The following is a 26,514-nucleotide window of genomic DNA, read 5'->3' as shown; positions in this document are numbered from 1 at the left end:
ATGTGTACAAATATATATATATATATATATATATATATATATATATATATATATATATATATATATATATATATATATATATATATATATACACACACACACACACACAAACACACAACATATACTACATATAGATAAATGTGCAACCAATATACACATGTATAAATATATGCTTTCATATACATTTTGTCCAGCAATAACAGTAGGATTGATATTGATGTTTGATAAGAGGAGTCTAACTTCATACCCATGAAATTATGCATTGATTGAGCCAATACTAAAATTTTCAGTTGTGGATTCTGTTAAATTATGACATTGATCACTAGTACTTGTATCTTCATGAAAAAAATAAGACCTTTTTTTTTTTGGTACTTGGGATTGAACTGAAGGGCATTTGACCACTGAGACATATCCCCAGCCCTATTTTGTATTTTGTTTGGAGACAGGGTCTCACTGAGTTGCTTAGCACCTCACTATTGCTGAGGCTGGCTTTGAACTTGCAATCCTCCTGCCTGAACCTTTCAAGCTAAAGCTGATGGGATTACAGGTATGTGCCACTGTGCATGGCAAAAATAAGTAAATAAATAAATAAAAGTGAGCTTTTTTATTCTTAAAGGCAGAAGACTTTGAATTTGACATATGCCTATTTAAATGAGTTCCTGTGATTCTTCATAGGACCAAAGCCATTAATAAAGCCTCAATTATCCATCATCTCCAAAATTCCCACATTAGAATAGCAGACATTTAAGTTGAAAATTCATTTAATATCTTAAAAGACTCAAATCACTATTCAACTCACAGAAAAATCACTATTCATTTAGGGATATAGAAATAACCCAGACCTCTATATATTTTTAAAAGTATGGGAAACCAAAGTTTCTATCATCCAAATGTTTATCATTATCATTTTCGAATTATAAACTCTGAAACTTCTAGTTATAAATTATATTAGCTGTTAATAGCTCTAATCCTCATTTACAGCTCACTGAATAAAACAGCTAGCTGTGTGTGTGTGTGTGTGTGTTTGTGTGTGTGTGTGTGTGATTTACATGTATGTGTATATATTTGGCAATTTGTGACATTATAATTTTTATGTCTTCCTTTCATTCATTCATATATTTAGTCATTTTTTAAAGCACCTGCAATGACACTATTTCAAGAAATCACTGCACAAACAAGTAATTTTTTAAAATAGTAACTAAGTGATACCTATTTTGGAGGCTTCCATGGAGTTGGTGTGGTAAAGTATAATGGAAGGAATAAGGGCAGGTGTGAGGGAAAGAATGAGGTACTGACTTGAGAAGAGATGGGAGACTTTGGAAAGACTCCAGAACAGTCCTGGTGCTCCTTAGGCAACAACAGGGCTAGGTATTTCTACCAATCCATCTATAGATGTAAAAAATTACAACTGAGGGATGAGGCATTATATCTAACATAGGAAGATGACTGAGAAAACAATCCCTTTGTTAAGAAAAATCATGGGCCCTTTTCAGAACAAGAAATTTATTTTTGCCTTAGAATCTGGAAGAACAGGCTGAACCAAACCAGAAGACAGGCCCTCAAAAAATTTGTAGGAGCACACCATTTGCAATTCTGCAACCACTGGCCTGGACACTGAGAAATGCTGTTGCCTAGTTAATTGGAGGCTGAGCTGGATGTGGGAAGACAGGTGCTTTCCTAGTCAGAAACCTAACTTCAATGCAAATTCTGGTGTTATAATGGTGTGTGGACTCACAATGATGCCTCTAGCTTCTACAGATTAACATCCTGAAATACTCAGCCCCCTTTAGTGTGCATTGGAATGGCCAATTAGAGAGAACACTGTCCTAATTTTGCAGCAACAGCAGTTAAGCTGTCCTATCAACTCATTATTAGGCAGCTCTGTATCTCGATAACTACCCTCAAATCTGTTCCTAAAACTTTGTAAACTGCTCTATAAGCCCGCACCTTATCATGTGCATGCTCAATATATGTCAAAGCAGATTCATCAGTCTTTCCCCTAAACTATTCTACCTTCTAAGAGTTCACATTTGCTGCATGTATTGAGTATGTAGAACATAGTTCACCATTTTCCTTGTTTATATATATATATATATATATAGTCATGAGTGGAGAGAGATCTATGTGTATGCCTAATACCTTATCTTCCTTAACTCTTGTTAAAAGAACACACCTCTGTTGGAGTCAGTCATGTGACTAGCCAAAAAGCTACATTACTAACCTCCCTTGTAGATGTGGTGTCTTCTCCCTAAGATTTTATAAAATAAAATGTAAAATAAGTTGTTGGGTAGAACCTCAATGAAAGATAAGAATGGAAGACAGTTAATAGTTTTCATGGTATTTGAATTTTGTCCATTCCCATTTCTCTCATCTCAGACATAAATATAGTGGCATGAGATCTGGAAGCCATCTGGTAAGTCCAAGGTAAACAATAAAACAAAACAAAAAGTGTTTGATAAAAGAAGCCAAGGCCCCTACTGACATTTTCTGGCCAATTTTCAGTCCTGGAGAGCATAGCTCCAGACTTCTCAGTATGCCATTAGTATTAAGCTTCATTGCTCCTTGCCAAACACAGTTTCTAACTAACACAAGCTGGTACTCTTATTGTCGTACTTCAGTATGGGACTCTGGTGTCTCTCCAGGGGTAGCTGGCAGAGCTAAGATTCCGAGACATGTCTATCTGGGCCATGTTTCCAGTATCCATTCCCAGGAAATGAGCCTTTAATCCCTCCCACCTACAATCATTTCTTTCTCCACTCTGTTCTGCTATCTAAATTACTAATGAACCGAAATTGTGATGATCCATGAATGAAAATGTGCATATCCCAAGGCCTGTGCCTTTCCTCATGTTGACATCCTGTACTGGGTTTCCTTCCTCCCAATTATTTTCACAGTATTATTGCTTGATGACCAGCCACTAGCATTATAGAACAGCCTTCCTATGACACTGGAAGCCATGTTTTTTTCAGGAACCCTGCAGAATGAGAGATCCATGGGCTTTACCAAATACTTCTAAGCTACACCTCCTGGAATTCAAGGTCAGTATCTTCACCCATACCAGGAAACTATTCTACCTTTTGGAGGTTTTTATTCACTATTTGTAGTTTGGGATTCTTCATCTGTAAAATGAGGAAGGGTGGCAATCATTTCACATTTCCAGATTTAAAATTGTGTAGTTTATGAGTTTTCATACAAGGTCTCTTCTACAGCTAAATATCAGAAGGGCCAGGAAAGTACCTTATAACTCCGTGTACCTTAAGTGTTCCGCACATCTGTTACAAAATGAATTTTAGGTAAATGCCTTCTACTATTGTTGAAGGTATTTGATAAGTCATAAAATCAATTAAAATGGTCTTCTTTATATTCACAAGTAACACTCTAATCACCAGCTATTAATTTGGTGAGTGGGCTATGTTAGCACAAATGCCTCCTCCGTACACCAAAAATGGGAAAGAAAAATATAATAAGTGTGGCCAATTATGAACATGAGAAACAGCTGATTCATTTAAATGAAAACCTTAATCTATTTTGAGGCTGGTGTGTGTGGGCATGCATTTGGGTGTAATACAATAAGTTCTGTCCAGGTTTCGTATAGGTCTCACTAAAGAACTGGAACCATGTTTGTTAACTGTGACCACAAGCATGTTTATTTGTAGTGAAAAAATAATAATGTTTGCCTTAAAGTGATTTAATGAGAAGCAAATTACTTCAAAATAAACTGAATGTCTGTACATAATAATAGCAGATATCCTGTTGGCATTCTCGCCCCTTCATTTGACCACAGCAACCCAATTTTCCCTTGAGGATATAAACCTCAATCTCATACAGTCTTGATAGAACAATCAAGGTACCCAGAAGATTCTGTGTTAAAGTTGGGCACATATATCCTGATAGGCCAAAAAGCTCTTATTCAAGAATTGTGACTCTCAAACACAGGGCCACCAGAAAAAAGATTAGGGTAATTCCTCCAGTTATTGCACCTTGCACCCAGATGCTGCTCATTCTTGCTACTTATATTTATAGAGCAACCTTTCTACTCAATTCTCCAAACATGGACCTTGTCCTTTGATTTTATGATTTTTACCCAATTATTTCAATATATTCCAATTTTTTTAAAGTTCATCATGAACAATTTTTGTTGATTGCAATTAAACAATGCTAACAGAACAATAGAAAATAAATAAGTAGGAGCACCCTTCTTTCAACCTCATATATAATTCTTGATTTACATGAAAACAATTATGGATTTCTCTGTCCTTTTACTAACCTGATGTTTCAAGAGGTATTTTAGAACTGAAAATACCTTATAGGACTAATCAGGAAACACCCAATTTTCAATAAATTCATTCATGTGGAGTCTTCCCAAAAGTTTACTCCAAAGTCTTTGCTGAGAGCACTATTTTGATTCTGAACAAAATAATGAAAAAAAGGAAAAATGGCCCAAATAAATTAAACATTTCCTACTTAACACATTTTGAAAATTATCTCTGCATAATAAGTGCACTCATCTAACAAAAGCACATTTTTTTTTGTTTGTTTTCACTATGCCTGAACATATACTCTCATTTTACATTTGTAGTGAGTGGTAATTGTGTTAAAATGAGGAACATTTTGAAGTAGAGCACAACTTATATTATTTCACAGAATTGATTTCTGCTATTTTTTAAATTAGCTATTTTTTGTTAACCCTATTTTCTTTATATTACTAGCTCTCTGTATATCTTATAGAAAACTAAATATTCATAAATTATTTAGAATAATGAACATGTGCATTCATACAGGCTACTTAAAAAATACACACTGAATTATTCAATGCCCCAAATGTGTTCATACTATCCGTACTTCATGTTGTCTTTTCTGGTGCAATTTTATGACTTTATCTGAGGACAGACAGTAGGCACCTATTGGTAAATATTACCTAACTATGTTTTGGATATTTAAATTGTTAGAAATGCTGAAATGATGACTGTTACTTTTCACTTGCCCTTTTTTGCATCTGGTTTGATTTGTAATATGAATTTCAAATTCTTGGGTATTTTTATCATCGGTTCTCTGGGTTTTCTCTGTAGCCTATTGAAATTATTCTGCTGGTTTCATAATTGAGCACTGGGCTCTTAGGATATAGCTAAATAAAACATAAACATACTTTCCTCTAAGCTTGTCCAAACCCTGCCATCCCATAATGCCTTGCTCATGATATTGCTCCTTCAAACCAAGGTTTGTGTCCAGTGAACACAAACCAGGTAATCAGGATTCATCTCACAATTTGCTATGCTATAGCACTGGTATTTTTTTTCCTCCTAAGATTGTTCAACTTTTGTGGGATCTTGTTACTTCATCCAGATTGTAAGTTCGTAGAGGTTGGAGGGAATGTTTAATTTATTTTTTTTTTCCTATCAGCTTTTCCCAAGTGACTTACACAGCTGTTATTAATGAGTATATGCCAAGCCATTGATCAGTTGGCCAGTGTAGACATAAAGAATGAGTCTAGAGTCCTCTGGTCTCCAGGCTGCTCTTAGAGTTCCTACCATGTTAGATGAGAAATAGGAGTAAAGTTTCTATCATTCAAAAAGATCAGAATAAACAGACCATAATCTGTCTGCAAGCTGGATAGGTATAGCTTAATTTTAGTATTCAGGGCCAAAATTTACCTGAACTGGTAGACAACTACTTAAAAACTAAGCCAGAAACATGCTTGCCCACAAATTTCAACTTTTTTTTTTCAGTATATAGGATATATATACACACACACACACACACACACACACACATATATATATATATATATATATATATATAAATTTTTAAAAATTTGCTCTAATTAGTTTTAAATGACAGTGGAATGCTTTTTGATACATTTTGCACAAATGGAGCAAATTTCTTATTCTCCTGGCAGTACATGGTGCAGAGTCACAACTTAAATATCTACTTTTGCTTTTAATAAAGTAATTTCAAATTTCATATAATTTTCACCTTTGGATTTGACTTAGTTTTAGTTGCCGTTTGGGAAAAAGGGAAAGCAAAGTGTACATGGAATAGGGGTCTAGAAAAGCTATGTAAATGGTGAAAAAGCTATATTTATAAAAATGAAGGTATCATATTTTTCAGTGGTGTTATGTTCTGGCCAACAGCAGGCTCCAGGTTTATTTAATCTTTCCACCTATGACTATTGTACTTGTGAACAGTCAAAATGACAAGGTTACAGTGGTAAAGTGTGACAAGGTTATGATGTAACTGGCGTAGGGTTCTTTCTCAGAAACAAGAGGTGCAGATGTAAGAGTCACATAAAGCTTTTGGCTGATTCCTAGTAAAGCAAATAGATTTTTAAATTCTGTGCAAGCAGGGATCATGTATGAAGAGTATCTCAATTTTGCCTTGATGGAGGCAAGTAAATATGTTTCTACCTGCAATTCAAGTCTTTTGCCTCATGAAACAGTACATATTCCAGACTTAAGTGACATAAGCTGAATCTGTGTTATTCTACAAAGAATGCCAATAATTTCAAAACTAATCATCCAACAACCCAGACTGTTTTATACTTCAAACACTATTAGGTTAATTTTAATTAATTACAGTAAAACAAACATTGCTTTCCATTTGTCAAAGTACTACACTAATTCTGCAGGTGTAGGGAGCACAGAGTGCACAATTGCTAAGACTCATGTTCCATCTCAATCTGTAAATAGCTTTTCTTGCACCTCAGAAGATTGTGCTGTACATGATTACACCCATCAAACTATGCAATATTGTCTGCATACTGGAATATATGTGAATACAAACAATCTTCAATATAAATGCCCAACACAGTTGCATATGAAATATGTCTCCTTTCATCGACTTTACTGACCTTAAAGTAAAATGGCATGAAAACACAGTATAATACTAGTGATGTAAAATTATAATACTTGCTAATGTTTGTCATGATTCACAATTTAGAAGCATCATTAACTTCCTCTTTATTATTTGATTATCTCAAAAACCCGGGATTAAGCACACATCAAAGTTACTTTGCCTTTTTGCTGGCTTATAGAGAAACTGGGGAAACTAAATGATATTTCTTGGCCACTCAAAAAATACCAGTGTAGATAACCAGTTTTCAGAGACTGCACAAGTGTTAAGCATATCTTCATAAACTATAAAATGATGGGATGGGCTTCTTAAAGTGTTCATAATGGGATAAGGGAGGAGAAATACTTGAGATACAAATCCAAAACAAGAAATATTAGCTATGAATGCCTGCTATGCTGACCTTATGGGAAGTAGGGTAAAATAAACAAGTACTTCAAGTATATTGGTATTAAACATATATGTTTAGAAATTAATTCCACAAAAAACAAGGAAATATCCAACCCCCTACTAAATCCCCCCTACACCCCCAATTCTAATTCATATGAGAAAAAAGTCTATCACTCTATCTGGGAGATAATGCTGTAAGCTAGTACTAACCTGAAATTTCATGTCACTTTTATTACTTAAAAAAAAATTCAATAAAAACAAGATAAAAGATAGGGCCAGTCAGATACTCTTTCACTGATAAAAGGCATGAAGATCTTGGCCTCCAAAACCAACAGTCTGGCTTTTTCTGTGCTACAAAGAACAGTCCTGGAGCTCACTTCATCTCAAACGTAAGTAACTATACAGTTGGGCCTATTCTTCCTTATTTTCCTCAATTTAATGTGCAATATTACTATGAATTTTTCCCAAACAAAATATAATAAAAGAAGAATTTCTTGGAAGAGATACGACAGGGAGCTCCTACACAAGTGAGTGAGTAAAGAAAAATCAAGAAACAAGATGAGAAATATCAGTGTAATCAATCCATACATTAGTGTGCCTCTTTTATCAGACTCTCAAAAAACTTTAAAAAAGCATATCTGTCTTTCTCTCCATTATGTTAAGTAATTTGAGCAGAAGTCACACAATCCTCTGGAGCTGACCAGTACCTGTAATGCTGCTGTTGTTGAGGGTTTACAGGTCCAGACACTTAAGTGCAATCCCAAGACAAGGAGTGGTATAAGGAACCTAAATTCAAGCTTGTCCAAATCAGCATGCCTTGGTGTATGGGCTGACAATGAAAGCTGAACTGTTATGGGGATTACTCTGTGTGGTGCATTTGTGACTCACAGTTGTATCAGGGACAGACTACATTCTTAGATGTGGTTAAAAATCACCACATGAAAGAGCACTGGCATCCCTTTGCCTCCAATTTACAGTACAGATAGGGACACTCTGACTACATGGCATTCTGTACTTGGCTCTATTAATGTGAAGGAAAGAGAAGAAAAGGAGCAAACTAATCTGTGACATACATAAAATGATCTCACAAGGGAGATGAGAATGATATAAATTATATATATCATGCTGACTTTTAGTAATGTCCAGATTTAGCTCTAAAGCACTAACCATTGTTGAATACCAATGAAATCTAAATTTAGTTTTTGTCTTGAAAAATTACATTTTCATATTTAAAAGTTAAGTGTCTTACAAACCCAAGGTAATTAACAAAGTATCTGTCTCCTTTTTCCTGTGTTATTTATAATATTCACCACCCCCCAAAATAATAATCATTTATCACATACATGCACACACACAAACACACAGACAGACTTAGATTGTAAATTTACCCGTACGTAAAAAAGGCAAAAAGGAATGTTAAGATATTTTGAAATGCCTGAAGAGATTATTGGATTGTAACCATGTGCCTATTCTATATAAAAGAGAATTGGAAGGGTATTTAAAATAGTCTTTATGCATAGAAAGGGTATCATCTTATTTTATAAATATAAACAGTAAAATAATATTCAAATAGACCAATATGAAAAAGACTTGTTCAAAACTCAGTCCCTAATTTAAATAGTTTCCCCTGTATCTTTTCATATCCACCTTACAACTAGGACATGCTTGTCACAGCCACACACAGTTTGTTTTGAAAGAGGTTCAGGATAATTGAGTAAAAACACTGGCTATGGTTTGTGGGTAACAATGGGTGCCTAAAAATACTGCTGCTGAACAATGGCCCTGGGTAGTCAGGTGACATTTTGGAATTGGTAAAATATTGGATTGTTCTGATCCTGGTTCAGTTCTGCTGCTATGGAACTGAACCAGGATCAGAACAGATCCCTACATTTAAATACTTAGTTTTTATTTACTGTGAAGAAAAAAAGAATCATAACATGAGAACATGTGTCATGAATACAGGGACATTGATGGAAAATGGTAGAACATGAGCTTTTACCTCACAGGGCTGTTGGAAGAATCTGGGTCATGAGCGGCCACAGTGCCAATGATATTGCCAACTTGGGTAGCTTCTGAGACCTCCATGGGGTACAAGGGTGAAGAAAACACGGGAGGCTCATCCACGTCTTCTACAATTATCTTCACGGTGGTTGTGTCACTGAATGGCCCCAAGCTTAGAAACCGGGGGTCGGCATCTTTATTTGCAGCTTCTATTCGTAGTGTGTAACTTGTTTTGGCTTCAAAATCCAGTTCCTGTAAAGAAAGGTATTAGAGAAATTAAATTACCAATTAGAGAGTCAGCAAAGCAGAGCCTTTTCATTTATGAATGTCAATAAGCATCTAAAGGACTCTGCCATGAATATGCACCATCAGCATTCACAAATAATAAGTCATAATGCCAATCAGTCCTTGTGCTCTCCTGGCTCCCAGACAATGGTAAGTGCTTTTGAGCTAACTTAATCACTCTGCTGCCGTGCGTCTCAGGGACAGACTCACAACTTCAGAACGTTATTTGTAAGACAGCCCACCAGATTCTAAACTATTTTCCAATATGACATCAATACAAACATGTTCTTCGACCGTGTAATTCATCGGTACAACTCAAGGTACGTGTTAAAAAGGAAGAAAAACAGCTTTCCTTTCAATTTCTCATTGTTCATAAGGTCAGTGACTCAGGGTGACTACATTAGGATCCTGAGCTAGGCTGGACCAAGTATGCAGCCTCTGCAGCAGGTGGGATTTAGTGAGGCTGACCAGGTTGCAAACACTGCTGATTTGATTCTTCTCCAGGAATCACCTGTCATATCTACCTTCATTATTTCTCTATTAACATACACTCTCGTTTTATTTTTTTTAGATGATTGACAGTTACATTCCAGAATCTTCATTCTGTATTTAAATTTATAAGAGGATTAGCATGCTAAAATGTTTCTTAAAGATGGTGAATGGGACAAAACATTAGGAGCTTAAAAGGACGGCAAGGACTAGTAAGTGAAGCATCATCTGTGACTAAAATAATAATTCTATATATAATACGTGACAATAACCTTGTCTTTCTCCAAAGAACCCAGAAAACAGCAGCGTTTTATGACATTCTCAATCTCACCACTGAAAGACTGTTCCAAAATATATTTGATGAGGTAAAACAAAAATAATTAATAATAATAAAGAAATTGAAAGAAATACAGTTAAATGATATTTAATTATAGTCACTGGACAGAAATCATTGAAAAAAATGAGCCAATGTGCAATGAATGCTGAGATTCGTAATCCAAATTTACCCACCATGTGTGGGCACATAGGTGGGCATGCATATTCCAACTTAGCCCTGAAACATATGATCTCAAGCAAAATACATTTTAAAATGTACCTAACGAAATAAAAATGGGATATATAAATTATATTATGTATGTAAGAGATACTATAGTATATAAACTATATACTTCTTTTACTTATAGTGATGCATTTATGTATCAATACACATTATACATGGGCATACAAATGATATCACAAATATTATATAAAGAGATTCCATGGCTCATCTCTCATTAATATAAGGGGAAAACACATAAATCGATACACAAATTGTTTACAATATACAGACCAGAGAGCACGGGCTGAAATGTGTATTTATCTCTTTTCACTAGATTGTCAACCTGGCTGGTTTTGTTCATCCCTATTACCCCAAGCACCTGTTATGCTTTGGTGAACAGAGGAGGCTCAATAAATTCTTTTGAATTGCCAGGGGGTGTGGGGGGGTGAGAACAGAATGCAGCATTCAGCCCACAAAAGCCTTAAAATTGAACTATACCTTTTGCCCAGAGAACCTAATAGTCAAGTGGGAGATGGGAGATGAAACAAAATCAAATGTATTTTAATTCTTGAACCCCCCCCCAAATTTATAGAATTTCTCCAGAATGAAAACAAAGACAAAAATAAAAATGTTTAAAGTCTCATCTGAGGTTTCATATAGAAATGCTAGGGCACATGGTAGGGTCATAAAGCAAATGCCATGATCTTCATGAAACACCCTTTGTTTGTTTGTTTATTGTCTGAACCTGGTTCTATCCAGAGGACTTTTATTCCTAACATGCCTAGCCCCTTCCAAGAGGGTTTTATTCCAGAACTAGGATGAGTCACAAGTATGCATTATAACATTCATCAGATAATTCTGAGGCAAATCTTCTTTTGATAAACTGAACCCGGTCAGTGAAATTTTCTGGGGCCTATACATAAATTCAAAATTTATTTTGGAAATTACTGTGGAGAAAGCAAAGCACTCCTAGTACTAGGAATTGAACCCAGGGCCTTGTGCTACTATTGAGCTACATCCACAGCGCTAAAGTAAAGCATTCTCACTTACTTGGAAGGATTTACTGAGAAATCTAAACATTCTTGTTGGTAGTTTGTATAACAACCTCAGTTTGTTCTTTTATTATTCCTTATAAAATGACTAATTGAAGAAAAATTTCATATTCAAACATTATGTGTATATATATATATAATAAGAAGTCTCTAAAAAATCCCATTTGCCATCTCTTAAATCAATATGAAATGCAGAACAACCTTGAAGACATTCTTTCAGGTTTTCAACAGTTTGAAAAAGGACAACAAGTCTTTCTATACTTAAGCAAAAGTTTGTCTCATTTATGAAAGAATAATTTAAAATTTACTACAGAAGAGAATGCAATTATTTTATAGCAACTAATTTTTTTTTAAACCTGTCTGAAAGGCAGCAATATGAGGCATAGACATCTGGATGCCACAAGCTCATGTAGAAACACAGTGTTTTGCACAATGATTGGTTGCCTAAAAGCTATTATGAAAATAGAGCAATAAAAGAATTCATATGAAAGGCTATGAATCAAGATTGCAGACAAAAGGAATTGCTACATAAAAGTATTTTCAAAGCATATCAGAATAAAACAGAGATGGAGTTTTCAGAAAGGGGAGTACTGTGATGGATAGGATTGTTAAACAAATTGAAGAAAATATTTTTAGTAATAAAATTTTAATTTGTGTATCTTTATCATTATTGATTTCCATGTGAGTAATACATTCTACAACTATCAGATTTAATTATCAGGCTTATGCAAAAACAACATCAACATCAAGAAGAAAAGACACTTGAGGAGAAAGAGGAAGGGGAAAGAAAGGTGAGGTCTCAACAGATCTCTTTAATGCTTCAAACTACATGGAGTTGGAGACTACATATGTATTTGGAAACTCAACCAAAGTTCATTGCTTTGCAGTCCACAAGAGCAAACAATAACTAGGATTAATAATCCTGGAAATCAAACATGAGTCCCAAAGGTCCAGACAGTGAAGCCACACAGAGTTACTGTGGGACCTATGGGAGTCCCTTTCTCATCTGTCAGGAAATCAATGTCAGAGACATGAAGATAAGAAGCAGTATGTCCGCCATATTGTTAACCCAAACTAAAAAATTGCATTCTCTGAACTTGTAGTCACCAAAGATGATGAAATTTAGTATTAAAATAAGATTATATCTAAGGCTAGGGTCTGCAACATTTTCTGTAGAGGGCCGGATTATACACATTGGGCCCTGCAGGCCATATGCTGTCAGTCACACGCAAAGGAATGAGTTCAGTGGTTGACAGTGATACTTCACGTATAAACCCTGACACCTAAATTCTCCATGACTTTCACATAGTCCCAAGACATTCATCCTTAGATTTATTTTTTTTTCAGTTATTTAAAAATAGAAAACCACCCTTAGCTAATGGTTCAAACAGAAGCAAGCAGGCATAGTTCTGCCAACCCCTGGTTGAAGGAGACCACCTGAGTGAGGCTGCCATTCAAGGCCTCCTTGATTGGCCACCTCTTCCTTCTATGCTTTATGATATAATTGGAATGATCTATTCACTATAAAAAGTGCATGTTGTCTGTTTCTGCACATTATACACATTGTTCCCTCTTTCTCATATAACTTTCCCATTCCTCTTAGTGGACTCTTTTAGAGAATATCACCTTCTTTATGAATATGTCCATCATGTACTTATCTCAGTAATAGCAGAACACTGTAATAAGAGCTACCTATGAACAAGTCACTTTGCACAACTGTTTAACATGAATTTCAGAAATGCAAATTAGTACTTTGGGATTGTTTAATATTTATGTCTCTCCCAATTTCTTATGATGAAACATTAGCCCCTAAGGGGATGGTAGAGATGTGATTAGGTTTTGAGGATGGAGAGCTCACAAAAGGTAACATTATCCTAATAAGTTAGACCACAGAGAATTCTGACTCTTTCTACCATGGAAGGATGTGGTTAAGAAGGTGATGGCCATCTAGAATACAAGTAACAATAAATGTTAGCAAGGATGTGAGGAAAAAGGAAGACTTACACATTGCTGGTGGGACTATGAATTGATGCAACCATTCTGGAAAGCAGTGTGGAGATTCCTCAGAAAACTTAGAATAGAATCACCATTTGACCCAGTTATTGCATTGCTTGGTTTATACCCAAAGGACTTAAAATCTGTATAGTACAGTGACTCAGCATAATCAATGTTTATAGCAGCTCAATTCACAATAGCTAAACTATGGAATTAGCGTAGGTGCTCTTCAGCAGATGAATGGATAAAGAATATGTGATGCATATTCACAATGGGATATTAATCAGCCATAAAGAAGAATGAAATTATGGTATTTGCCTGTCAATGATGGAACTGGAGAATACCATGCTAAGTGAAATAAGTCAATCCCCAAAAACCAAAGGCCAAATATTCTCTCTGATATGTGAATGCTAACTCACAATAAGGGAATGAGGCTAGGTAAGAATAGCAGTACTTTGGATAAGACAAAGAGGAATGAAGGGTAGGGAGGGGAAATGGAAATAGGAAAGATACGAGAATGAATCAGACATTAATTTCCTGTATGCATATATGAACACAGGATCCATGTAATTCCACATCTTGTATAACTAGAAGAATGTGGAATTAAACTCCATATATGTATAGTATGCCAAAGTACTTTCTACTGTCATGTATAACTAAAAAGAACAAATTAAAAAATTAAAATAAAAAAATAAAGTAGACAGCCACCTATGAACCAGGAAGATCTCACAAGACCCTCAATCTAACTTGATTTTGGACTTCCCAGCTTCCAGAGCTATGAGAATCAGTTCTATTCTTTAAATGTCTAGTCTATGGTGTTTTTGTTATAGCAGTTTGAATGGACTAATATGGTGATTTCAATTGATATGAAAATAAGACAGCCAACAGTTCTAGAGAAACCTCAAGAAGTCCATGTTTAGGGGCAGAGACACTAAATGAACTCATGGCCATGTACATGCAGCACCCATTTCCTTCCTGCTCCATCAAGCAGGCATTCTTGAATCTCCAAGAGCAATTAGGGCCTCAGACTATACCTCATCATGTCTATGTACTTGACTAGCTCACTAGCCTCAGAGGTCTGCAAATTGTTTGGAAATGTATAACAGCTAGCACAGTGGCAGACAGAGTGATCACTGCATACATATCTGCTGTTACATATTTATTATGGTGTTATAATTGTTATTATTATTATAATTTCTCCTGAATTTGGGTAAATAGAAAATAAAGACAAATTCTCAGATGAAGAAGGTTCCCCCTGTTCCTATGCAGTATCCTGTGAAACCACAGCAATAGAAAAAATTTTAAAAGCTAGAAAACAAAAAAAGTTTTTTAACAATAAAATACTATATGTTTTTCATCTTTATTTCCTTTGTAATAACCCAGATCGATGTTTAGCAAAGTCAGTTTATAATATTAACTGGTGGGGAAAAAAAAAAAAAACCTCCCAGAAATTGCAGAGTCCCCAAAGTTCCCCTTGCCATTTTTAGCTTTTGCAATCCTACATAAACTTGAAATTGTTGAATAAAATCATTGTAATGCATTTTCTTTTTTCATATAGCTTGGCTTCTGGTCTATAGCCAAATAAACTCCCATTAAGCTATATGACCTCCTTTTAGATCTGGAACCTTTGGGCGATGCTGCTGTTGATATTTTAGGAATTGGCCCAAATTAAACCCCATGGAAATTTTTCATTTTGTTCTCTCTAACCCCTAGATTGGTACCATCAGGGCTGGTTAGTGTGCATGCACATATCTACATGCCTTAAGTTTGTTGCCAAATTCGTACAAAGACTCAATGTCTATCATCTTTAAAAGTATTATTTTCCCCACTGGAGATTTCAGCTATCTATTAGATTAAGCACATTCTGTAGCTTTCAATATCCTCCTTACCTCTAGATAAAATGATTATAAATATAAATATTGTTTTTTCCTAGGTAAATGGTCATAAATGAGACCATACCTATAGAAAAAAAATGACCTTGTATTATAACTCATTTTATGATAATTTTGGTCTAAATATATTGACTCTTCAGGATCCTAAAAGTGATCTACAACCTTGGATAAGATATCTCAGCAAGGATAATTCTGTACATTTACATACTAAGATAACAGCTCCACATTTATCCCCAAGGACATTCCAAAAGCAAAGCACACCCTCTTTATTATGCACAACTGCACTACTGCTCTTGTGTTCTTCCTTCCCTCAGCTATGACAGAGAATGCCTTATGTTCCCCTAGTTTGGTAAGTTTAAACAGGCTTCTTCTGACCTCCCTTTTTATAGAGAATTTACTTAAGAAAACTTGTCACTCTAAATTCTTTCTCTGTAAATTTTAAAAGAATTGATTTGCCATTTTCATAACCCAGGAGCGTAGCTTTCAGGGACCCAGAAGCAATCACCTTCAAATATATCATCAAGGAAAGCAGAGCCCTGGTACCCCGTTTCCATGGAAGGGTGGGTGCCTAAAAAGAGGGTTCCTGTTATCTTATAAAATTACTTCTTGTGTAAAGATGCAAAATTTTCTTTCAATTTGGGTGAAGCCCAAAACACAAATGTCCTTTGATCCTCCTTTCCAATTCCAACTCTTCAAAACTCTCCAGTTCTTTGTCTTGCAGAGTTGAATTTGGACTGAGTCTGTCTCTCCATTGCCATAGCCTTGAATGAAGTCTTCCTTGTCTGTGTAATTTTATCCAGTTCGTGCTATGCTTTGACATCTTGAAGTGATTTTAATAACTAGAGGGTTTGTCCTGCAATTTTTGTATATCATGAGACTTACATCCAGATGAATATGAGAATTGTTTTTATAGAGAAGGGAAAGATAGTATCTAAAGAAGAAATCCTACAACACTATTTTGGAGGTCTGGCCAGCTCTGTATTGTCCATTTCAGGGGGGACTGATACTTTCATATCTGTCCCAATCTCATTGGACAGATTCTTAAGACAGGACCCCAAAATTATTATTCTCACATATCTATAGTAGGTGAAAATTGTCTTGAATATAAATAGATACACAGATTGCTCAATACAACAACCAAAAAGTCTGAGGCCAAAAGAATTATCTAGAAAAAATATTAAAATAAAATATAAGAAAATTTATACTGAGCAAAATATGTTACTGGTGTCTCCATGTCTATTTTACATTTGTAAGAAAATCATTATTTTAACATTTTTAAAAACTATATTTTAACACAACTGATTATCAGGACAATATATAAACAAACACACACATTTTGCAAACAAACTACTGCTAGTACTTAAAGAGTGCCTGGTGCTATTAGCAAATTGGTACAAAAGCATTTTGAACAACTGCAGAGTTTTTTTTTTTTCTTTTTATTCCAAAGCATTAAATTATCTCAAGGTTTTACAAATAAAACAAGTGTATAAATACTAGTAATTATTCTTTTCATTACCTAGAGCTAGTATCCATCACAAATATTCCGTGAGTATTCAAATTAGCATTTTAACCTAGATATTTGAGCCCCAAATATTTTTAAAAGCATTCAAGTTGATATCAAAACATGATATCCCATTTGCCAATGTATTTGTTCCCAAGTCTATATATACCAACTTAAATGCTAAGCATGTTTCATATTTTTATTTGGACTTATTTCAAAGAGGTTGCATCCAAACTGCTAAATATATTTTTCATTAATCACACATATTTTCATAGTTCTTACCATTTGCAGACTTTGTTGTAGGGGTTTTTACAGCATTAGCCCATTAACTACTCACGACTCACTGACTCATGACAAGTTATAAAATCCTATATATTGATACGAGTTTGGACAGATCTTTTGGACAGATCTGGCAACAGAGTCAGGGGGAGTTTGAATTTCCTACTCATAGTCAGGCAGCCAGTAACCTTGGCAGTGAGCTTCAGCAGGTGTGTTTCCCCAGATAAGTAAGAGTAATCAGAACAAATGGGGAGCGTGAAGCAGGTCATCTAAGGTCCGTCGAGCAGAAGGGTATACAGGAGGACAACAGAGGAACAAGGTGGAAACAGCACTGTAGACCCGAGGTAGAAACAAGCCAGCTCTTGCGAACGGTGAGCCCAAGAGGGAAACGCTGGGCTGTGATCACCAAGGTGTCTCCTGTCATAATACACTATTTTAAAATAGTGAATGGTGGGCTCAGCCTGTCCAGATTCTTTCCCATATTTAGTGAAATGGACATCTTTCAATCTCTTTTATGTCCTGTTGTCTGGATAAGCTTCCACCCCGACGGAAATGTCCCAGTTTGTCTTCTGTACCAAGTTCTTATGGCTATGATGACAAATTGCCACAAACTTAGTGGCTCAACAATGATAAATATGTCGTTTTAAAGTTTTGGAGAGTGGAAATTGAAGATGAAAGCACTGGCAGGGCTGTTTTCCTCTATAATCGGGGAGAATCCTCCAACATCCAGAGGCAGCAAGGATTTTTGACTCATGGCCCCTACCCGCATCTTAAAGTTCAGCACTTCAGCCCCTGGTTCTGGTACCATGCCTTCTTTTTCTGACTCAGATCCATCCTGCATCCCTTATGAGGACCTTTGTGATTAAATATTGAGGCAAATCACATGATCCAGAATAATATCCGTATCTGGAGATGCTTAACTTAGTCACACCTAAAGATTTCCTTTTGCCTGTGAAGTGAAATATTCGCAGGTTCCCTGTGTGTTCTAGGGAGGTCAGTATTTTATTTACCTTAAACTCCTAAAGTGAATTTAGCTAGTCTGTTTTGATTTTGTAACACAAAATAGAAAGCAAGCCTTGAAAATCACCATATATTTCCACCCCCAATTGAAAACCTGATTGGCACTTCCTTATTAAGCTGAGGTCTGAATTTCCCAGCATGCCCTATTGACTGTGCCCAGTGACTTACACACAAGGGCTCACTTCAGGGAAGCTGAATTCAGATTATGACCTAAAGCTTACCATATGCTTTCCTGGGAATTTTCATCAACAGTGGCAGATATTAATTGATCTTGATCTAACCAATTACCCTTTAAGTTAGGATGACAGAGGAGGAGGGACAATTGTGGAAATTTGCAGGCCTGAAATGCAGCCTTCCCTTTGCCATTCCATGTAAGTGTAACATGAATGTCATTTCATCTCTCTGGAGCATAGCTGAGACTCAAAATGTTTTGTTTTGTTTTGTTTTGTTTTTTCTGAAATGAGACTTCTAGTATAGAGGCAGAGGATCAGGGGAGGAGGGCAGAGAAGACAATGGGAGGTAAGGGGGAATTAATTTGATCAAATATGTCATACATATGCATGAAGATGCCACAATGAAACCCATTTATTTTCTTTAACTAATATTCCTGTGTCCATAAGTTTGTAGCTTCTTCTTTTGCATCTAGTACCCTCTTTGAATCTGGGATGTCCCTTTTCTAGCTTTGAATGAGGTAAAGTGGCAGAAATAATGATGTATGGATTTTGGATATCAGGTTCAAGACACCATGTGCCTTCTGTTCTTGCCATTCATGGAACAAGCCCAGGTTAGCCACTGTCTGATGAGAGAAAAATGTCCAGCACCCCTTGATGCTCTGCCAGGTAGACCACCACCTATACAGAGGCAGAGCCAACAAGCTGACCAGTAGTTGGGGAGCCCACCCAAGACCAACAGAAAAATCACTCTACTGAGCCAGGCAAATTGTTGACTCACAAAATCATGAACTAAAGACAGGTTGTCACGTTAACACACTGGTTTTCGGCATAATTTATTAAGGAGCAGTACATAATTGATATGGAGTATTGGTAACTTCTGCATTTGGCATGGATGATAATATACCCAAAGGCAATGCACTAAATATTCTTGAAATGGCCAAGTTAAACAGTAGAGGAGAGGTCGGATCTGCACATGGCTTTGAATTTACCAAGAGCTTGAATCACTGAATTCTTCTAAATGTTTTTCCTTAAAAGTTATTTCTCAGCTTTATTATTTGTTAGCTTTGTTGATCAGTTATATTTAACTTCTCTTAAAAAAACTTTAATCCTGGAAGAATGAAAAACAAAATTGCCTTCTTTGAGGCTTTTTCTGCTCTGCAACTTAAATTTTTAACTTTGACCAAGAAATCTCTGTAGCCTTCTTTTCCTCAGTGTATGCATTTGTTCTGCTGATATTCTAGGTTGTTCCTGCAGTGTTGATGCCTTGCATGTGCAAGTGACTCCTAGCCATGAGTTGTACTTTGGACTCATCCTTGAGCTTCTCACATTTCTTCATGACCTCCTACATATGGAAGGTATGTCAAAGGTAGCATGTTGCGAGCCATGCTGATGATTTTCATATTTAAGGGAAAAAACATTGGTCTAGTTACTTAAACTCGAACATTGGTTTTGCCATTAAATTCTCCCTTTGACCTTGCTTACATTGTCACTAATCCTTTCAGATCTATTTCTTAAATATCTCTTTCTTGGGATTCTAACCCATTGAAACTGATCTAGCAATCAATATGCCATGGCAAGAGACAGAAGTAAGGACAATTTTATGTTATCTGTGGCTTGCATTAAGTCAAATAAATTTCATAATGGGCTCACACGCATACTGTGAGAACATTGCTATGATAACTGTCAAAATCGAAGAAAGTAGAAAATACTTCTAAGTGAGCAAAGTCTTTGTGTCTTTTGATCATGTCTATCAAGTGTTGAAATTTAGATTAATGTCAACTTACTTCAAAGAATGTTCATTCTTTTATTTTTTTTACAAAAGCTGAATTGTATCTCTAAACTTGAATATTCTAGCATAGTTAAGTTTACATTGTAATAAGCAGATTATAAGCCTGCACACATGAGCATACGTGCATAATGATGATGTGGATGTGGGGGTTGTACCTACATCTATATAGTAAAAGTGATCTGCAAAAGATGGAAAACACAGTCAAAAATTCAGCAGTCCACCAAATTAAAATAAGTGTACTAATCTTATATTTCAGCCTTTAAATAATCCGAAATTTATGCTTTTTCCGCTGTCAGAAGGGAGAAATATTTTGATCCGCTTTGAGAAATATGCATCTTCAGCAGCTGAATTAATTGAATAAAAGCTTTGAAAGAAAAAATTTAATGAGGGGAAGAAAAGTACACTGGAAATGTCAGTGGTTTGATTTTCCTCCACCACACATCAGAAGCAGTTTTGAAAATAGTGAAACATACACCTGACTTTGAAAAGCAGCCCCTTATTATTGCAAGTAGCATGAAAAAGACAAATTTCAATACGGGCGAGTCAACCCCAAGTATTAGAGATCCCTGCAGCTCAGCTGAGGGTGAAGGGACATTGCAATTCAAGACTTTTCTTCACCCACAGCAGTGGGAGTCGCTAGCATTATCAATATGTCAATAAGAGTGTTTCCTTATTTTGACTCCATTCATTCCTCTTTAGGGTATGGATGTGAAGAGATTACGAAGACAGCAGAGAAGAATTATCTAAAGGAAACTTAAGCATGTTATCTTGATAGTGTCACTATACAAGGCTCAAACCAGGCTATCATGAGCTAGAGACTGGTTAGTGGTTATCCTTCACTGGAAATACATTTTGAAAATGCTCATTTTTTACTGTACCCTAGCTCTATAGTAATGCATTTTGTAGGAGAATAATTCCATATTTAATCCCAACTGAGGTTTTATATTGAAAACTGAAGTACATTAAAGGAAGAATTGCTGCATCTCAAAGGAAAAACATGAAAGACTAAAGTTCCTAAGTTGTAAATTATGACACAGAAACGTAAAATGAAAGAATTCTAGGTGGAATGGAAAACATAGTTTTCACTCAGGAGGGATAATATTTATGTTTACACTTTGTGAATTTTGAATCCCTATGTTACTGGTTGTAAATTTTATCATAGACACATTCATAAATTGCCAAGTTATAACAATAGTGTTGAATACTGCAGTTTAATTATCATTTTTCACATTTATACTACATAGTCATTTATTCTTAATGAATAGTGTGGTGATTAGATTATGAAAAACTTATTTATAGGACTATGTGTACAAATATTTATCTTTGTGATTTCTGCACATTTGATCATAGGAAAGCTTTTCCAGAAAACATAGTAAAGCATATTTAAAGGTAATCATTCACAATCTATTTTTGTTTGTTTGTTTGTTTGAACATCTTTAAAAAAATAAATAAATATTGCTTCTCTGTGGCTCTTCCCTACTCCTGAGTTCATCCTATATTTAAAGGTAGTATGCATAAATGTTTCAAAATATGATAATAATTTGCTCAAACTAGAATGATTTCATTATACCTATGGTGATATATTGCTAATGAAAAATTTGGACTAAAGATTTTTATTATACTATGTAGAAAAATAAGTCCACGTGGTTATCAAGCTTGTACCACAGGTAAAAACACAATCCCATTAAAATTTACTGTATCCAAATGGACATTGAAACTCTCTAATATAAATGTGAAGTAATCCTTACACTGTCAGAACCATCTGAACAAACAAATGAGAGTCTTTTACAAAAATCTTGTCAACATCTTCTCAGCCTAGTCATAAACGTCTGCCTACATCCCGAAGGGACTGGAAGACCTACACAGAAAGGGTTCATCCTGGTGGGCCGCCCACACTATCCTACTGCTCATGTCGGCAACAACGTAAACATATTCTGGAAATGAGGGAAAGTAATGGTATTTGTCTAATTTCAGAATTTCTTAGTTTTAGACAAGACGCTCTTGTAACTTCAATTCAAAAATCCATTCCAAATTTCACAGATAATTCCACTATTTCAGGGTACAGGGAAAGTACTGGACTCAGGTAACTCCTGCCCTGTTTTGCACACTCGGGTACCTGTGGGAGTCTCTGAAATGCTTATCTAGGGTGTATTGTAGATCCAAAGTTTATCAAAATCTTGATGAAAAGAATTGAAAATTAAAATCCTGACGTTTTAGAGCCACAAAGAGTTGTTACTTCAGACAGAAGATCTCAAGGACAGACTTCTCTAATTCTAAAAAGATCACTCCAAAGAAAGCTTAATGACAGAATTTTAAGCAGAGAATAGATACGCCATTGGGTCTGTGCCCTGGGTTGAAGGGGGAAGCTCGCCTTGGTTAGAGATGCAGGCCACCTTTCTTTAGGATCCAGGGTTCAGGGATGTGAAACAGGGAGGGGTGTTCTTTACACAGCTCCTAGTGTCATAAAGTGAGTACAGTGAAGAAATTGATTTTAACTTACTTTATTGCTGTTATTAATGAAAACTCTCTTTAATTTGAACACATTTTAATAAATTATCCTAGAATCTTGAAAGTATGATCTCATTTTCTATAATCACTATCTTCCTGCCTCTTGGTTGCATCACTTTTTTTTCTACAGTGTAAGTAGATTCTTTTACAACCAGATGAAATCATAAAAATAAATAATGTTGAGTTTTGAACAACCCCTCCACCCCCACCCCCGTCAAAGGAGGGATTTACGGCTTGAGAAGCTGGAAGCAGGTCGTGAGCTAAGGATCTGTGGAAGTTATTTAGAAGTGGAGCAATGATAACCAAGCTTAGGATAATGTCAGAGAGAAAGAAAACATATGAGTATCAGATGCTATGGATCAGGAAGGGCAAAAACAGAAACAAAAATGACTTAGGTTTTCAATGTGAGAGAAATGCAAGAGAGACCAAGGCAGGAGGAGAAAGAAGGAGTATGCTATTTGTCTGGGACCAGGCAAGTGACATTTTACAGAAACATTGATGCTTATTATAATACAGTCCTTTGAAATGAAGTGAAATATTTGAAATGAATTAGGGTTATCACAAACAGTTCCAAGAATAAAGGTGAAGAGAAATTAGCAAATGCACTAATCTTCTACTCATCATGTAATATATCGACGCTACTCCTAAAGTTCCTTATCATCTTTATTAGCAGCCGTCTTGCAGAGCATGGTGCCTGCCCCTCCCTGTTTGCTAGCAGCAGCCTTGAGACAGAGGCATGAGGAGCCTGGTAGCTTGCCCTGCCTCGCCTGGAGTCCACGTTTCCTTTCACATTTTCTCCAGTTACAATGTCCTGGTTCCGGTTCTCAGTATGCTGCATGCTAACTCATATGGTGAATCTGCACTGTGACTACCTCTGGGAGCAATGCTGAGGAACCCTGCTGATGACATTCCCTTGTCAACCCCATCTCCAGGACATCTCCATATTCCTAGAGCCTCAGTGGGACTGACCCGTTGACTGGCACCTGGAGCCTGAGCTCTCTTGGATACTTCTACAAAGCCCTGGACATTGACCCAAATCCCTGCAGTCACAGCTAAATCTATAAAAAAATAAACCATGGTATCTGTAGAACTGGGATATTAACATCACGTTATTAGAGCAATTCCCATCATGGAAGGGGCACACGTGTATGGGAAAAGCAAATGTCTGAAGAGATCGAAAAACATCACTATTACTTCCAGGAATCTAAATAGTTTAGTGTTCACCACTCTAGGTATTTGAATGTTATGGGAGAACAGTGGGATATGCACCTGGTAAATACCATTCTGAATTTTCCTAGGAGTCAAGTGGATCTGTGAAGTCCAGGTAAGGAGTTGGAATATGAATCTTGCTTCAGGTTTATAAACAGGATGAACCTGGATTATTGTGGACTAAGTACAGTGCTAGACATAGTACATAAATTTAGCATGAATGATTTTTTTCCAAGTAAAAAATTGCTAACCGTAGCAAAAGTATATTTGTGATTTCTACTATTTTAAACCTCTCTTATAGGAACTTCTAATGTTTATTTCAGTATAGGTGAGAGTTATGAGTTAGATAGTTTAGTTTAGGTATTACAAGACATAGGCATTAGCAGAAAATGAAAAATTATAATTTTTTATAAATGAGTTTTGAGTCAGAGTGAGTCAGGCTGATGTATGCCAAGCAATAGCCCCAGTACTGTTATTTACTCAAAAACACATAAAAATGTGAAGGGAAGAAGGAATGTGTAAAGTTAACAACGCTAAGACCAAAGAGTTTTAGCATGCAAAAAATAACATCCCTGAGATTCTGTTCCCATTCGTTCCCATGCAGAAATAATCTGCACTTCCAATAGACCGTGCGGGTCTCTGTCATGCTGGTGGTAGGTTTCCCCCATTTCTAACAGTAAAGATTCCGACACCTGGCTCAATATGCTGCACTCTGCACTCAGAAGATGATGATCATCAAACCTGGCAGGCTGCAAGTCTCAGGCTCATGCTATCCGTAGCAGCAGATGGCTTTACTTTCAGAATCTAAAGGTTTTGCCCCAATATAGTAAATGTATCTCTAGTCTTAAGATAAAACAGAAACCAGATCAATCTTTCACCAGAGCAAAGTTAAAACAAGTTTGAGGAACTGTATTTGAAAGAAATTAATCACTGATAATTTCTTAGTCTAAGTTACTGTTCTTTTTTATTAAGAATTTGGCTATATACGCTACAATAGTAAAATTATGAAAATTTTCTTTCTTTCTTCCTTCCATCCTTCCTTCTTTCTTTCCTCCTTCCTTTCTTCCTTTCTTCCTTATCTTCTTTTCTTTTCTTTGTGCTGGGGACAAGTCCTAGGGTCTCACACATGTTAGGCATTCATAGCTACTTAAGATTCTATACACTGGTGTATTTAATTATTGCAAAAAATCATTGACATTATATAAGCAAACAAAGAACAATTAGATGTAATTCATCTGTTAGGAAACACTGGAGAAAACAAGTTATTTTTAATTATGAAGAATCTTATTATTGTATTCAGAAAAATAAATTATTAAAACAAATAATGGCAATGTGTCTTCAATAAACAATTATTCAGTATTATTTTGTAAAGCACCATTTGATTGGTATATATGAGTGGGGAATCTCTAGTATCAAGTATAAGAATTTTATTAACATAAATGTTTATAGAATGTGGAGTGCTTTTGAGACACAGGAAGATGTCCTTTTCAATACTCAAGAGAATTCCCAGTATACACCAAGGTGAAGACACTGATCAACATCTCTACCCCTAATTTGTGCATTTGCAAAGAAGTTCTATGCTCAATGATAGTCAAAGTAGATAAACTACTAATGTTATATATTTAGGTTTGGCCATTTGGAAACATTTTATATACTTAATAAATTTTCATCATAACAAAAGGTAATGCATATTATATGTTATTGAGAAATAATAAAGCTAAGTTCCAGAAATCATAGTATTAACATTTTAATGTTTATCTTGTGATCCTTTATTCTGAAGGAATAACATTTTTAAAAAATTGAAACATAAGTTTGTAAAATTTTGAATCTGCTCTTTTTACGTGATTTATATAAACATTTCCCATTGACTTAATATGTTAACAACATCATATCACTTTGGTGAAGTGCAAAAATACCTTAATATCATAAGTCATGTAACAATTTATTTTATGTCAGATATTTTACAAGTCCATATTTTTACTGTACTCCCGATACCTCTCTGAGATGATAAAAATTACATATGATAAGGCATTTAAATAATTCATATATCTGTCTGATATTAATCATCACTTATAATAATAATTACTTGTGTTATTTGATGTTATTATAAGTTAGAATCAAATTTCATCTTATAATTTTTCACGGATTTTATGCTTTAAGATTTAATGATTTTTTTATCTTCTTTTTTCTGGTTTGCTTTTTAACAGTTTTCTAAATTAAATGATAATAAGGAATGAGAATATATTTTTATTTTTCTATTACTGGATATCTCATACCAAATATATACTTTTCAATGATTCATAACATCTTCATCAAAATATATAAAATATGTGTGCATGCAATAAAACTAACTACACTATGTACTAAAAATCCTTAAACATGAGCAGATTGATTTCACATGCATCTTTGAAATCTTTGAGCAACAGTGTACCTGATTGCATTCCTTTTATTTTAGACAACAAAACAAAACATTTGTTTTTTACCAACAGTTGGCCTGTTCTACTTATTAAAACTTGTACAAAGATTGTTACCAGCTGAGCTAAAACA

At 35.4% G+C, this 26,514-nt stretch overlaps 1 protein-coding gene across 2 annotated transcripts in view; it reads right to left on the bottom strand.

The window, feature by feature from the left end:
• The window catches only part of Cdh7 (cadherin 7), a 122,125-nt gene that overhangs the window by 29,734 nt on the left and 65,877 nt on the right, over positions 1-26,514 (bottom strand). For both annotated transcript variants that reach the window (XM_015499558.2, XM_015499557.2), the window contains exon 7: positions 9,236-9,489. In XM_015499558.2, the coding sequence (XP_015355044.1) occupies positions 9,236-9,489 (254 nt within the window). The remainder of the gene's footprint in view (positions 1-9,235; positions 9,490-26,514) is intronic.

This window comes from Marmota marmota, unplaced genomic scaffold, assembly GCF_001458135.2.
Source record: "Marmota marmota marmota unplaced genomic scaffold, marMar, whole genome shotgun sequence".
NCBI classification, from domain to species: Eukaryota; Metazoa; Chordata; class Mammalia; order Rodentia; family Sciuridae; genus Marmota; species Marmota marmota.
The sequence above is the reverse complement of the archived record's forward strand: the minus strand, read 5'-3'. Positions and strand labels throughout refer to the sequence as shown.